The 14,865-nt window shown below is 45.2% G+C and overlaps 1 protein-coding gene across 1 annotated transcript in view; it reads right to left on the reverse strand.

The window, feature by feature from the left end:
* Positions 1 to 14,865, reverse strand: part of LOC138302025 (lectin-like) — a 157,034-nt gene that overhangs the window by 100,089 nt on the left and 42,080 nt on the right. The window contains exon 3 of the mRNA XM_069242442.1: positions 14,419 to 14,559. Within this exon, the coding sequence (XP_069098543.1) occupies positions 14,419 to 14,559 (141 nt within the window). The remainder of the gene's footprint in view (positions 1 to 14,418; positions 14,560 to 14,865) is intronic.

Consider the following 14,865-nt stretch of genomic DNA (forward strand, 5'->3'; position numbering starts at 1 on the left):
GCCCTATGGGTCCCAGGAGCCAATGGCGAGGTACGCCGACTGTGACGATACGCACTGCCGCGGACGTGACAGCCATTTTCTCTCTGTTCTCTCACTTGACACCTGATCATTGACAGGAGAGGACCTACACTGCAAGTGCTGCTGTGACCTCAGTCTTGAAGCGACGATGGCTCATGTGTCTGGGGAAAGGGCCCCCGACTTCACATCGGAGGAGTTGGATAAACTAGTGGATGGGGTCCTCCCCCTGTACACGCTACTCTACGGTCCTCCAGACAAACAGGTGAGTACATTGTGAGCATGCTGTATGGGCAATGCCTGTTTGGAAAGGTGTGGATGGAAGATACGGGGGAGATGAGGCCTGCATGATCGGATTGTGAGTGTATGTGCGTCAGGGCAAGGGTGGGAACGTGGGAAAATGACTTTGACGGTCCGGACGGTAAAAGTTTTACATTTTCCCCTGTACTATTCCTCTAAGGTCAGCGCCCACCATAAGAAGGATATTTGGCGTGCCATCGCCAAGGACGTCCGGACCCTGGGGGTCCACCACAGACAGAGCACCCACTGCCGTAAAAGATGGGAGGACCTTCGCCGCTGGAGCAAGATGACGGCGGAGGCCCAGCTGGGGATGGCCTCCCAACGTGGGAGGGGTGCCTGTCGCACCATGACCCCTGATGTTCCGGATCCTGGCGGTGGCTTATCTGGAGTTGGATGGGCGCTTGAGGGAATCACAGTAGCCACAAGGGGGTGAGTGCACTCTCATTCAGCTGAGTCTGCGCAAATTGGAGGTGTCTGGGTGGGGGAGGTGGGCAGTGGGTTCCCTTAGGCTAGGGCGAGTTTTGTAGGCAAGGACCCTTTGTGAGGCAGGCTAAAAGGCACCCCATCCCCACCAGTGGTAAGAGCCATCTACACCTAGTTAGGGTCCTGTGACTTCCATGTGTGCAGCAATCGGGCATAGGCCATGTACCCCATGTCCCTGTGATTAATTAGGGAACTCCAAGTGCATGGCGTAGTGCAGAGGGCTGCTGTGTCGTTAGTGTCCGCTGACGGTAGCGCTATTGTATGCACTGAACATGTCTTTCTTCTTTCTTCCCCCCCTTTTTGTGGTCTCCCTGTTCTTGTGTGCATTAGCATCATCAGGCGGAGGAGCTGTGCCACCGGAGCAGGAGGGAGCTGCATCCCACATGGCCCCAACGGAGTCTGAATTCACCAGTGGGACGGAGGGCGAGGGGAGCTCCATGGTGGGGACAGGAGCTGAGACCAGCGACACAGACTCTTCCTCTGATGGGTGCTCCCTTGCGGTGGCGGGACCCTCTGTGCCCCCCGCATCTACAGGTACAGCCGCCACCCCCCCTACCAGCACCGCCCTCCCAGCAGCCCCTCAGCATCTGTCCCGTGGCCGTTCACCCAGGAGGGTGGGCATCTCCTCGCCCCAGGCACCTCAGACCCTGACTCAGTCAGCCCTGCTGCCCTCAGTGAGGAGGCTATTGACCTCCTGAGATCCCTCACTTTTGGGCAGTCTACCATTCTGAATGCCATCCAGGGTGTAGAGCCCAACAGAGAGCATTTCAGGCTCTGGCCTCTGCACTGATGGCAGCCATTGTCTCTGTGTCCAGCCTCCCACCTCCAACTTCCTCCACCCAGACCCAATCCCCAGTACCTCAGCCTATCCCAAGCACACCATCAGACCAGCATGCACACACCTCAACATACAAGGGTGGCTCTGGCAAACATAAGCACCACATATCCCACAAGCACTCACACACACATCATACCCATGCACACATACCAATATCCACTGCCTCCACTTTGTCCCCCTCCTCCACGTCTCCCTCCTCCCTACCTGTCACGTCTCCACTCACACCTGCATGCACTGCATCTTCAGCCACTACCTCCATCACCAGCACGACTATCACCACACACCTCTCACTTGCACTCACCACCCCCACTACCATTCACACATCCCCTGTGTCCTCTACCAGTGTGTCTGTGAGCCCTCCTCCCAAACTACACAAACGCAGTCACACACCCACCCAACAGCCATCCACCTCACGACAGCCTCCAGCCCATGCACCTTCACCCAAAGTCAGAAAACGAACACCTCCTACAACCACTACCTCTTCCTCCACTCCCAAACCCCCTCCATCTACCCATCCCAGTGTGTCAAAAAAACTTTTCCTCTTAACTTAAATGTTGACCTCTTCCATACACCTCCACCCCCCCCCCGTCCGTCCCCTAGGGCCCGCCTTTCCAGGTCCCAACCCAGCACCTCAGCCACCACATCACCGGGCACAGTGGTGCCAGCAATACCCGGTTTTTGGAGTGAGCCAAGGCTGCCAGTGTCCCAAGGAGAGGCCAAGGACATTCCTCCACCTCCAAAACAGAAAAAAGTTGCCCACATCCCGGAGGGAGAAGGCCAAAACACCTGCCACCAAGGGCGGTTCAGCCAAGACAAGTGTGGGGAGTGGCAAGACAGCTGCGCTAGCATCCAAGGTGGCGAAGGGCCTGAAGCAGAAGGCAAGTCAATGTCGCCGACCAACCTGCACGGCGGACAAGACCGCAACCGGCACTGCCACATGCACCGCCGCCAAGGACACCGCCGCCAAGGACACCTCCGCCAGGAGCCCAGATACTGAGCCCTTCAGCAGCACTGCAGTCAGTGAGCCCGCCACCAGCACCGCCGCTACTGACACCGCCGCCAGCTCTGCGGTCAGTGAGCCCGCCACCAGCACCCCCATTACTGGCACCGCCGCCAGAACCGCGGTCAGTGAGCCAGCCACCAGCACGGCAGTCAGTGAGCCAGCCATCAGCAACGCAGTCAGTGAAGCCACCACCAGCACCGCCTCCACAATGACCACCGCAAGCACTGCCGCAACAATGACCGCCGCAAGCACCGCCGCTAATGACACCGCCGCCAGTGGCCCCGCGACAACCTGAACCAGTGGCACCACCGCAGACATGGCTGCCATCCCCAGTGGTCATCCGTACGTGGCTGGTGGTCAGTTCCAGGGACCTGGGCAGCTTCCATGTTGCCCCACCTTCAGTGGAGTATCACATCCACTACCTCAGTCCTTGGCAGGATGAAGGACTCTGGGCACAAAGCCCCCTCTAGAACCAGTGGAGAAAGGCATCCACTACCTCAGTCCTTGGCAGGATGAAGCACTCTGGGCACAAAGCCCCCTCCAGAACCAGTGGAGAAAGGCATCCACTACCTCAGTCCTTGGCAGGATGAAGCACTCTGGGCACAAAGCCCCCTTCAGAACCAGTGGAGAAAGGCATCCACTTGAGAGATAAAGCAGTGGGCAACCCAACCACTGGAGAGACTTGAGAGACTGTGGCTTTTCACTCCCCAGGATACATCAATGGGCATGGAGCCCCCTCGTGGAGCTGGCATCGTGCACTCATCCGGCTGAGGTGCCCCTCCTTTCCTTCCCCCTGAGGTGCCTGTTTTATTTTGATCTGATGCCCCTGCAGTGTTCTCTCCGTTTCGTTTGGGTATCTTGTGTGGGCCTCACCCATGCATTTTGGGCCCAGTGGTCCACGGACTATATAGGTGCAGTACCTGGACTTGAATTCTTGGTGTACATATTTGTTTATAGTGTATATACATTTTTGACTAATGGATGTTTATTGATTACAATTGTTACAATCATTTCCTTTTGTCCTTGCGTTCTTCCAGGGAGGGTCGGGGGTGTAAATGTAATGTTTCAGCATGTATTGGTGTGTTTGTTGTTGTAGGTGAGGGTGGGGGTAGGGGTGTTGCGTGTGTGTGTCACTCTCTTTTCCCTCCCCCCGTGTTGTATATGCTGTACTCACCGTGGTCGTCGCCGCCGTCGGTTGTGCTCCTGGTAGAGGAGCAGGAAGACAATCGCAAGGAGTTCAAGCTCCATGGCGTCCTGGTTCCTCGTGGGGTATGTAGAGGTGAGTGTTTTCCCTATTTCCGGCGTATTTTTGTTTGCGTTGAATCCGCTGCGGAAAAGGTGTCGGATTGGTCTGTCATAATACTGTGGGCGGTACATTGTCCTTCGCCTGTCTGTTGGCGGTGACCGCCATGCTGTTTGTTAATAAAGCCGTGGCGGTCGGAGTGTTAAAGTGGCTGTCTATGTTGGCGGTTTCCGCCATGGTCATAATTCAATTTTTTTTTACCGCTGGCATGTTGGCGGTTTTACCCCCGCTTTACCACCGAATGCCAGGGTTGTAATGAGGGCCTAAGTCCGAAGGTAAAGTTTTGACCATGGCCTTCTGCGTGCTGTAGCCGAGCAGGGCGCCATCGCAGTCAGCCTCAAAGTTCTACTTTGCACTAGTCTAGTTCGACCAGATCACCAGATTGGCACTTTTAGATTCTTTGCGCTAGAAAATATGAATTCTTAAAAAAATCATATCTCTTGGTCCCCTTATCTGATTTTAATTGTTTTGGTCTAATGTTTAAGACAAAAATATGTACTTTAGTTTTATAAATTCATATTGGATTTGTATTGTGTTTTGTGTTTCACTTATTTACTCTTTTGTGATTTTTAAATGCTTTATACACTTGTCTCCTACGTTAAGCCTTGTCACTTGTTGCCAAGCTACCAAGGATTGAGCTGGGTTTAATTTATTGAGACTTAACTGGAACTAAGTGGGGGTTAGTGGCCTGTTTCTAAGTGTAGGTACATACCTGCCCTTACCAATAATCCACATTCCAACACGAGTTACTTGTGTTAAATGAAAATCCTCCTTAGCTACTAATATTAGTGAAGCAGTGGTAACCACATCAGTCAAGATTACATTAGTGGTCACCATATGAATGATTACTAACAGTAATCACTTCCCTGCATTAGGCATAGTTGCCAGAAGTAAAGTGAAAAAATGCTTTGTCAAAGCGGGATGCCTTTACATGGGTAATAGTTAAATGTAGTGTACTCAGCATCAAATTAATATTATCAGTAATAGTCTCCCCAACACTGTGAATTTATTACTCAAATATCAGCGTTAAATATATTTTGAAAATTCAACCATTTTCTTCAAATATCAACCTAATAATTCTGACAATTCAGGCATATAGTTTAAAATATATGCTTTTCAATGTTAGTGCATTATATTAATTTAACCAAGAAAAAGCTTCTAATTGGGTTCACTGAGAGCTGCCAGTAGCTCATGAGCTACTCACTGAAGGAGACTGATCTGTTGCATTCACAAATAGAATGGCTAAGTTTTCTCCAAATAAAAATATAAATTAAAAAAAGAAAGTATTGAATGTACTCCAGACATATTTGTTTTAGGTTTGCAGATACCTTCTGCAGCTTGTGAGAAAAGCCTGGCAAGCTGAATAAGACATGTGGCTCCTACAGCAGCAAAGGCTTGTTAGTCGATTCCCTGGTGTTCTATGACAGATTCTACACAGAGTGAACAAATAGATTCCTAATACAGAATATTCATGGCAAATGTGATGTTACATGTAAATTGTGAACATATCTCCTATCTTGAGGTTAGCAAACAAAAAGTGATTCTTATTTATTGTGAATGAATTAATTAATTGTTGGCCTGTTTCAGTATTACCTGGATGTGCTGCAGTGCTGAAGTGCCTAAGGAACCCATCATATGTTACCCCATAAACCCACAATCTTTATGAGGAAGCAACAAACTCTCAAACTTAAACAAAGTAATGATCTAAAATTCCACCAGACACTGCTGCCCCTTTTTCTCACTTTTCTGGTTCCCACTTGTTTCTTTTGTGCTATTTTTTTATGCCTTTCTCTTACTCCTTTGCTGTTTCTGTGTTTTTCTCTGTCTTGCTCTTGGTCAATAGCCCATGAAACATAATATGTGAATGTACCCACAAATGAGAGCCAGTGGGACACACGGGCAACCACAGGCTCAAATTAAGCACATGGATTCTATAACACACAAATACCAATGCTCCAGGTCAGGCTATATGGCACTAGATGCAACACTCATGAAATCATGAAGTTATCTTCCCTTCTGGATTATTTCAAATGCTACCAAAAACCTGAAAAAACAACATTGTACATCAAGCAATAAATAATTGCAAATAGATGTTGCTATCAACACTTGCCATTTTTACCTTAGACACAGAGGTGTAGACAAACTACAAGGCAGCAACCAACAATTGCAAAAATCACAAAAAATACTTGTTTTAGCAATTCGGGAGAAGGACTCTGGGATACACATCAGAATTCAAAATTATAGAAGATGTATAGTTTAATGGTCAGGTATAAAGCTACATTTTGCCTCCACTCTCTTTAATGATTTGCATTTAGAATAAACATTCTTCCCAGCCTGATTCTGTCTCAATTCAAAGTGTTGTTGGTTGTAAAATGAAGTGAGAAAAAACCTCCATAGAACAAATAACATTACAAAGAATGTAATGACAAGTTTCAGTAAATGTATACCCAACAGGAACCTGGGCAGTCTCTCATTGACTGCTAACTGTTGATGAATTTCATTCTTTAAAAAGTGCATCCTGGGTGGCAAGCATTGCAACCATTTCAGCTAAGCTCCTAGACAAAAAAACGTATTTGTTTCTCCTGGTAGAGGCATGGTTCTCTTCTGCTCCACAACTCCTGACAGATATCATCCTTCCAACACTGTAACCTTTTACCACACTTGACCAGGATGGCATTACCGGCAAGAAGCAGCTACCAAGCATAGAAACTTGATACACTTCAGGCCTATATAAACCTATCAATATTCTACCTTCCAATGTCTTAAAAAAGACATTTATATATCATCATACATACATACAAATAAACTAATTTATTACCCACCTTGTGAAGATCTAGTTTGTATGTCCATTAATAGAGCATATAATAGGGCATAACATTTATCAAATGCTAACATCAAATAAATGTATCGTAATTTGTGATCTAATTATATAATGGAATGACTTCCTAAGGTCCTCGCACTTATGGCCTTCTTCTGGGACATAACATGCTCCAATGCAGCCAATGCCCAGCACATATAAAGATGGCACTTGACATTTAGGGCCTGATTTAGAGTTTGACAGAGGGGTTTCTTCGCCACAATGGCAATGGATATCCTGTTTGCTGAAATACAAATCCGTTAGGACATAGTGGGGTTTACATTTGGACTGACGGAATATCCATCACAGTTGTGATGAAGTAACCCCTTTGTCAAACTCTAAATTAAACTCTTAATCTTAGCAGTACTCAACACTTTTAGCTGATAACTCCATTGTCATTGACTGGTCAGATCAAAACTATTTTACACTTAAATACCCCTTGTTAGAAATTGGGTTATTGGTTGAGTGGGGTGTAACCCTTAGTCAAACAGCAACCATAACCTTAGTCAGGGTAAGTGTCAAACAAACCCTAAAATAACCTTTGCTCACCCTCTGGTAGATTGCCACAGAGCAGCCAGGCTTAACTTAGTGGCAGTGTGTAAAGTATTTGTGCAACACTTCAAATAGTAAAAAGGTGAAGAGAGCACACAAAGAGATTTCAGGCCATGTTAGAAAAATAGAGCAAACTTTAATAAATAAACAAGACTAAAAGGAAGAAAATTAAGTAAGTAGAACTTGAGATGTGAATGTTTAAAGAATAAACTGTAAAATAGCACTTAGAAGCAAGAAGGGTCAACTGGGGATATCTGGTCAGGGCAGGTTGGGACAAGGTCAAAATTTCAGGACCAACCGCCATAGAGTGCAGGCTAGATACAGGAACCCAGTGAGGCCCACTGAACAAAAGTACCTTAATATTGGTTGCTTCGACAACAAAGACGCCGGGTGCAACTGAAACAATGCGCTGGTGTCCATCTACACAATGGAGGAGATTCACTGATTTCCCCCATGCAGTGGGAGGCAACATATTCCGCTTCCGATCCATGCAGCAATGACAATGGGTTGGGTTGCCAGAGAATGCATCAGCTCTGCTGCAGCATGCACATTAAGCCCACTTCCAAGAGTCCAGGACTGGAGTGGCACCACTTGGTAGGGCAGACTCATAACTGGCAGAGTCCAGGTGCAGAAGTAGGCTGGTGGAAGTCTTTTATGTCCTTGAGACTTCAAATTAGGAGACCAGTCAGCTGGACCTTGGAGTCACTCTGGGTTCTAAGATAGAGAGGTGCATGTCCAGTCCTTCTCACTCCCAGCCAAGATAGCAGCAGGCAGCAAGTCAGCACAGCAATTCAGGAATCCAGCAGAGTAACAGTCCAGCAGAGTGGCAGTCCTTGCATCAGCACAACAGTCCTTCTTCCTGGCAGGATATCAACAGGTTCAGAAGTGTACTGAGTTGATGGTGTCAGAAGTCAAGTACTTACACCCAGTTAGGCCTTTAAAGTGGGGACAAGTTCAAAGGTGGGCCTTTGAAGTGCACAGAGGTCCTGCCCTTCCCGCCCTCACTCCAGACACACCCCAGAGGGGGGGTGGGTATACAGGCCTTTGGTGACAGAACACAGTGTATTCAGGTGTACCTTTGAGGCTGTAGCCACCACCTCCCTCCCTCCATGTCAAGATGGCCCATCATGGCTCGTCAAGTCACATCTAAGCTCCCATTGTGTTTAGCTGTCCAGGAGAAATACATAAAGCCAACCTGTCACCAACCCCAGACAAGTGATCAGAGACAGGCATTAGGCATCAAATGGCTAAAGTAAGGAAATGCTCACTTTCTGAAAGTGGCATGTACAGAATTGCAATTTAAAAACTAACATCATCAAAAAATGTATCTCTTCCAGATTGTGAGTTACACTTATAAAATGTAATAAGTTAATTTCAATATTATCCAATCAGAAAGTTAGGCCTAGCAATAATGAAAAATAACTTTGGAAATTTTCACCACCAGGACATATAAAATTGAAAAGTACAAGCCCTGCTTTTTAAGTACATTGCACCCTGCCCCGTGGGTAGTCTAGGGCCTAACTTAGGGGTGACTTATATGCATAAAAAGGGAAGGTTTGGGTCTGGTCGGCAAAGCAGTGTAAACCGCACTTATAGCCTCCTCAGGCCTGAGACATGGTTAAAGGGCTACTTAAGTGGGTGGTGGAATTAGTGCTTCAGACCCACAAATAGCATTTAATTTATAGGCCCTGGGCACATGTAGTGCACTTTACTAGAGACATAAGCAAATCAAATATGTTAATTTATGATAAGCCAAAGTTACCATCTTTTAAGAAGAGAGCACAAGCACTTTAGTAGTTGTAGCAGTGGTAAATTGCAGAGTCCTAAAGCCATCAAAAATATATTCAGTGGACATTGGAGGAGGAAGGATACGGTTTGGGGATGACCCTGCATAAAGGGCCAGACCTAACACTCTTCTATTTTGAACACTGAACCAAACCTAACCCTTCTACACATCTCTATTTTAGTATATTCCCTTCGAAATATAGCTCCTCCTTAAAGGTAAATCATAGCCTGATAGAACAACTCTTTTAGTAGACCAATATAGGTGATTATTATTATGTACTTTGAACAAGATAAAAGCCCCTTTATGTAAAACAGGAAAGAAACGTAGCAGCTCTATCGAATGGGATTTAAGTAATCTGAACTCAAATATACAATTTATGCACACCACTTAATATAGCTGAAAATGTACTTAATGTAATGAACCAACATAACAGCTTTTTTAGGTCATCAAAAATCAAGATCTTATAGTAAAATAGTGACACCCATCACTACTGATTACTGTTGGGCTATGTCCAATATGCCAACATTCATTCTACCTTCTTTCTTGTCAACTATCCTTTGCCAGGCAAAATGACAACTCTGGCCAATTACCCCTTAAAGTCTTGTTTATAATGCCTAATTTCTATGCACCATCTCGTTGTCACACTGGCTAAGCATAATTAAATTGATCCCTATCAATTATACCTACAGCTATTCTGAAAATAGATACCTCGGAAGCAGTCTTCACCAAAAAAGAAAAGTTAATGTTCCTCCACATCCCTTTCCCCCTTTTTTTTTGTGCAAAACTCCTAGTGTGTAGCTGGGCTACTAAAACAACAGATAAAAAGAATCACTTATTGAACATACTCAATTTCAGTGTTATTGGTGGTCATAGCATTGAATCATCTGTGCTAAAAGTAGTGGATAATGATGTAGGGAGATGGTTTCCTACTCATCCATGTAGGCTTGGCAACAGCCTGTGTGGCATGCTAGAATCAAGGAAAAGCATAGAACAATTCCTATTGATGATGCCAACATGATAAATACAGAGAATCCTTTCTATCCTGTCAGAAATAGACTGTGGTATCCATCCTTTTAAAATATATTAGGAACCAAAAGATTTCTTTTTAGCATTATATTCTTCATATACATGTCCATATTATTGTATAGACTCCATGAGGTCTGCTCAACTCCTTAATCAATGTCTCAGCTAATTACAACTTTAGTTGGCACATAGACAAAGTAAATTGAAACATCTAAAAGCAGAGATTCCCACTATAGACTCTAAAGAAACCATGTCTGGTATATGTTTCAATACATCTTCAAGCAGCACAAATGGGTGATGAAAACATTACAAATGCCAAATAATTATGCAGAACTGTAGGCTATGCAATGAATTCAAATTTTTGGAAATGTTGCTTGTCACTATTTGAAGCTACTCAGGACCATAATACTCTTCTTTCTGAAGAAGGATTTCAAGCCATGCCATGTCTTGTCATTTCCACTTTGTCTGTGGGAGCTCCTCCTCACAGGATTCTACTAATCGGATCAACTCACTTTCAGAAAGTGTATTCATGCAGCAGGAAGATTCATATCTGATACTAAAAGAAATCCACATGCAACAAGTAAGTTATGACTACTAACATGGCTACTAGTTAAAGCTCCCTGAACTTTCAAAATAATATCTGTCAAGCAAGCTGGTAATTTCCAGAGGTCAACAAACTGTATGACACTGCTGTGTCTCAAAACTCCATGCTTCTCCAAAAACATTAAATAAGACTGTTATCGAATTTTCTCAAGTGAAACTATAGAGGAAGCCTGCCATTCCTTCTCTTGCCTTGAGAGATTGCCGTAATGTAGCAGTGTTTTTTAGGTAAGATGATATTCAAGTTCCAAAGAGTAATATTCTGGTTACCTCATCTTTAGATTGTTTTTACCTCTGCATCAGGCAGCTTCGCCTTTGTGCATACTGTTGGAAATTTTGCCTATTTCAAGTCACCACAAAGGCACATGTTGGAGCTTTGCTGAACAGTGGTATCTCTGCAGAAATATCAGAGACCTCTAAGAATTGGCAGGGTGGATCCTGCGCCCTGCAGCCCTGACATTGTTTTCAGCCTTCCTTTGAAGCTATGCTTTTTTGGACCCTCGGACCTCTGATAAGGTTATACTTGGGTAACCCTCCACTTTCTTGAATTACTCATTGGCAGACATACTTCTGATGGATTGACAATTACTTAGGCTGACATGAAGCGGGTCCTGATGATGATTCTTCCATTTTAAATGATTGAACCATTATTGTGAATATACAGACACAGCCTATACTGAAATATGTTGGATTTTATGGGGTTTATCTTTGCTAATGGAAATGTGATACACGTAGGTAGTCATTTTGACACTGGCGGTCTTTTGACCGGCAGGGTAAATGTGGCAGTCCCACCACCAACAGACTGGGGGTGCAGAAAACCACATGCATGTGGCAGGTTGCCATCCGCCAACTCGCCACATCCCCACTCATACCGCCATGGCGGTCAAAGCCACCGGGCCGGAGATGATCATATCTGACCCGGCGGTCCACAGAAGACCGCCTTTCGTATTAGGAACCAGCTTTCCACCTTGGTTTCCGCAGCAGTAGCAGCACTATGAAAACCATGGTGGAAAGGCTACCGATGATAGGGAATTTCTTCCCTGTCACAAGTAGATGACTCCCCCACCCCCTAGCAAGCACTAGACTCTCCCTCCCCCACCCTCCCACTCCCCCAGCAAGCACTCAACCCCCACCTCCCCTTCAGCCACAGTACTCCCCTTCCCCCACCCCCAACCACTTCAGCCACAGTGCTCCCCTCCCCGCATACATACACATGGACACCCACATGCCTACACTTACATACATGCATTCACTCACACACATCCATACATGCATTCACAACATCATTCATACACATATTCAAACATGCATCCATACACACATTCACAACATTCATACATCCATTCAAGCATGCATCCATACATGCATTTACAACAACATTCCTACAAGCATTCAAACACACATACTAACATGCAGACAAACATGCATATACCTCAACACTTGCATACACACCTTCATATACAATTACATGTATACATGCACTCACTTCAACATTCACATAACGTATACAACCATGCATGTACACATTCATGCACACACGCAGACACCACACACTCATACACATAACACCCTCCAACCTCCCACGTCCTCCTCTGTCGGACAATCACCTTACCTGTTCCTGGCAGAAGTCATCCGGCAAGAAACAGGAAGGGGCGCTTCCACTACCGGAAGCGCCCTACCAGCAGGACACTGCCAGGACATATTATGGTCGATAATAAGGCGGGTGGTGTACTGCAGGTGGAGTGGGGCAGGGCAGGAGCTAGAACCACCAGATAGCCTCTGCCCACTAGCACGACTACTGTCAGAATTCTGCCGAAAGTGTGGCAGAAATCCGACAGTACCCATTATATGGTGGGAGGAAGATCGCCAGCACTGGCGGTCTTCATGCGCCAGTGGCTTTGGTAGTCTTTGAACATAGTTTAAGTTTGAATAACATGTATCACACTTTTGCCTTAATACTCTCTTTACTTCCTCACTTATGCCACTTCATGCTTGCATACACCCCACTGTATACTTGTTGTTGCAGTTTTACTTATTACTGGCTTACTATAAATTAAAATATTAAAATGTTGTTTTAATTTCATTATATATGATACTCCCTACTCTCCCCTAGGGACCACTGTTGTTTTTATAATTTTACTTAACTAGGTCCCCTACATATCACGGAGATATCACACTAAGGCCCATATTTATACTTTTTGACGCACAACTGCGCCAACGCAGTTGTGCGTCAAAAATTTTAACGCCGGCTAACGCCATTCCAAAGCGCCATGCGGGCGCCTTATTTATTGGATGACGTTAGCCGGCGCTGCGGACTGGTGTGCGTCAAAAAAAATGACTCACACCAGGCAGCGTCGGCGTAGGGGAAAATGAAGCTGGGCCGTCAAAAAATGGGGCAAGTCAGGCCTGAGGCAAAATTTTGGCATCAACCCGATTTGTGCCATTCTTTTTTACGCCCAACCCCCATTGAAATGACTCCTGTCTTAGCAAAGACAGGAGTCATGCCCCCTTGCCCAATGGCCATGCCCAGGGGACTTCTGTCCCCTGGGCATGGTCATTGGGCATAGTGGCATGTAGGGGGGCACAAATCAGGCCCCCCATGCCACAAAAAAAATAAGAAAAATAATACTTACCTGAACTTACCTTAACTTCCCTGGGATGGGTCCCTCCATCCTTGGGCGTCCTCCTGGGGTGGGCAAGGGTTGCAGGGGATGTCCCTGGGGCATGGGAGGGCACCTCTGGGCTCCTTCCGAGCCCACAGGTCCCTTAACGCCTGCCCTGACCAGGCGTTAAAAAATGACGCAAAAGCGGCTGGACGTCATTTTTTAAGGCCCGCCCACTCCCGTGCGTCATTTTTGCACGGGAGTTTAAATAAGGCGCACATGCCTTAGAGTCATTTTTTAGAAGGGAACGCCTACCTTGCATATAATTAACGCAAGGTAGGTGTCCACGCTAAAAAATGACGCTAACTCCAAGATCTTTGGCGCTAGACGGGTCTAACGCCAAAGTATAAATATGGAGTTAGCTTTGCGTAAAAAAAAACGACACAAATCCGGCGCAAACAGAGTATAAATATTCCCCTAAGTGCTTCACATGTGCTCAGTAGACCATCTACTCATTTGTAATGAAACAACTGTGACAGAGACTCTCAAAATTGAGTCTTATTCACAGATATTCTTATTGTATGCACGTTTTCATCTTGATGATATCTTAATTGGGGAGATGCAAACATTTTGTTGGCAGAATATATTTTTACTATATACTTTTCTCTGAGACACTCTCCCACTACTTCTCCACCTCAAGGCTGACTTCCTTAGAGTGTATTCAGTCAGGTATGATATAAGATAAACAAAAGTTCAATTGAGCTTCAAAATAAAAACTTCATTCCTATCCTGTCCAGGGTACTATATTCTCAATCATGTTTTGACTATAATATGCCTTTTAGTAAGAGGTGTTACAGTAATTAATGTTTAGCTACTGTATCTACCTGAATTCCCAGATTGTACATCTGTATAATGTTTGATTATTCTATACTGATATCCACAATCTTGAGCACTTCAAATGAATCTTGCTTATGCATGCAACTCCAAGTGTATCTTTGTACCAGCAAAATATCTAATGACTACTTGACTTTTTAAGACAAAAAAGAATGTTTTACCTTGTAGCAGTCACTGCCACCAACCCAGACGACAGGGTAATTACTATTGTTCTTGAAAGTGATTTCTGTGAGGAAGTCATTCTCGTCTTCAGAGTGGATTGATGCCAGGTGAGCACCTGGGTAGAGTTTCTGGCAGTAAAACTGTAAAAAATAATTATATCTTAATAATTTATATGGTGGGTTATTGTGCTTTTTTGTTCAATAAGCAGTGCCAGGTAGTATATGCAGATTGTAAAAAAAAATGATTTTTTATTTGGGGAGAATGTGAGTCCTACCCAATGAATAAGTCCCCACAGCCTATCAAGTCAAACAGACTGTTTCAACAAGTTAAACCTGGGACCAAACATTGGTAGCTATGGCACACAAGAGAGATAAATATCAGGAAAACAGTCAAAAGTCAAAACACAACTCCCACACTCAAGTTCTAAAAAATAAAAAACATTTGAT

This window comes from Pleurodeles waltl, chromosome 6, assembly GCF_031143425.1.
Source record: "Pleurodeles waltl isolate 20211129_DDA chromosome 6, aPleWal1.hap1.20221129, whole genome shotgun sequence".
Taxonomy (NCBI): domain Eukaryota; kingdom Metazoa; phylum Chordata; class Amphibia; order Caudata; family Salamandridae; genus Pleurodeles; species Pleurodeles waltl.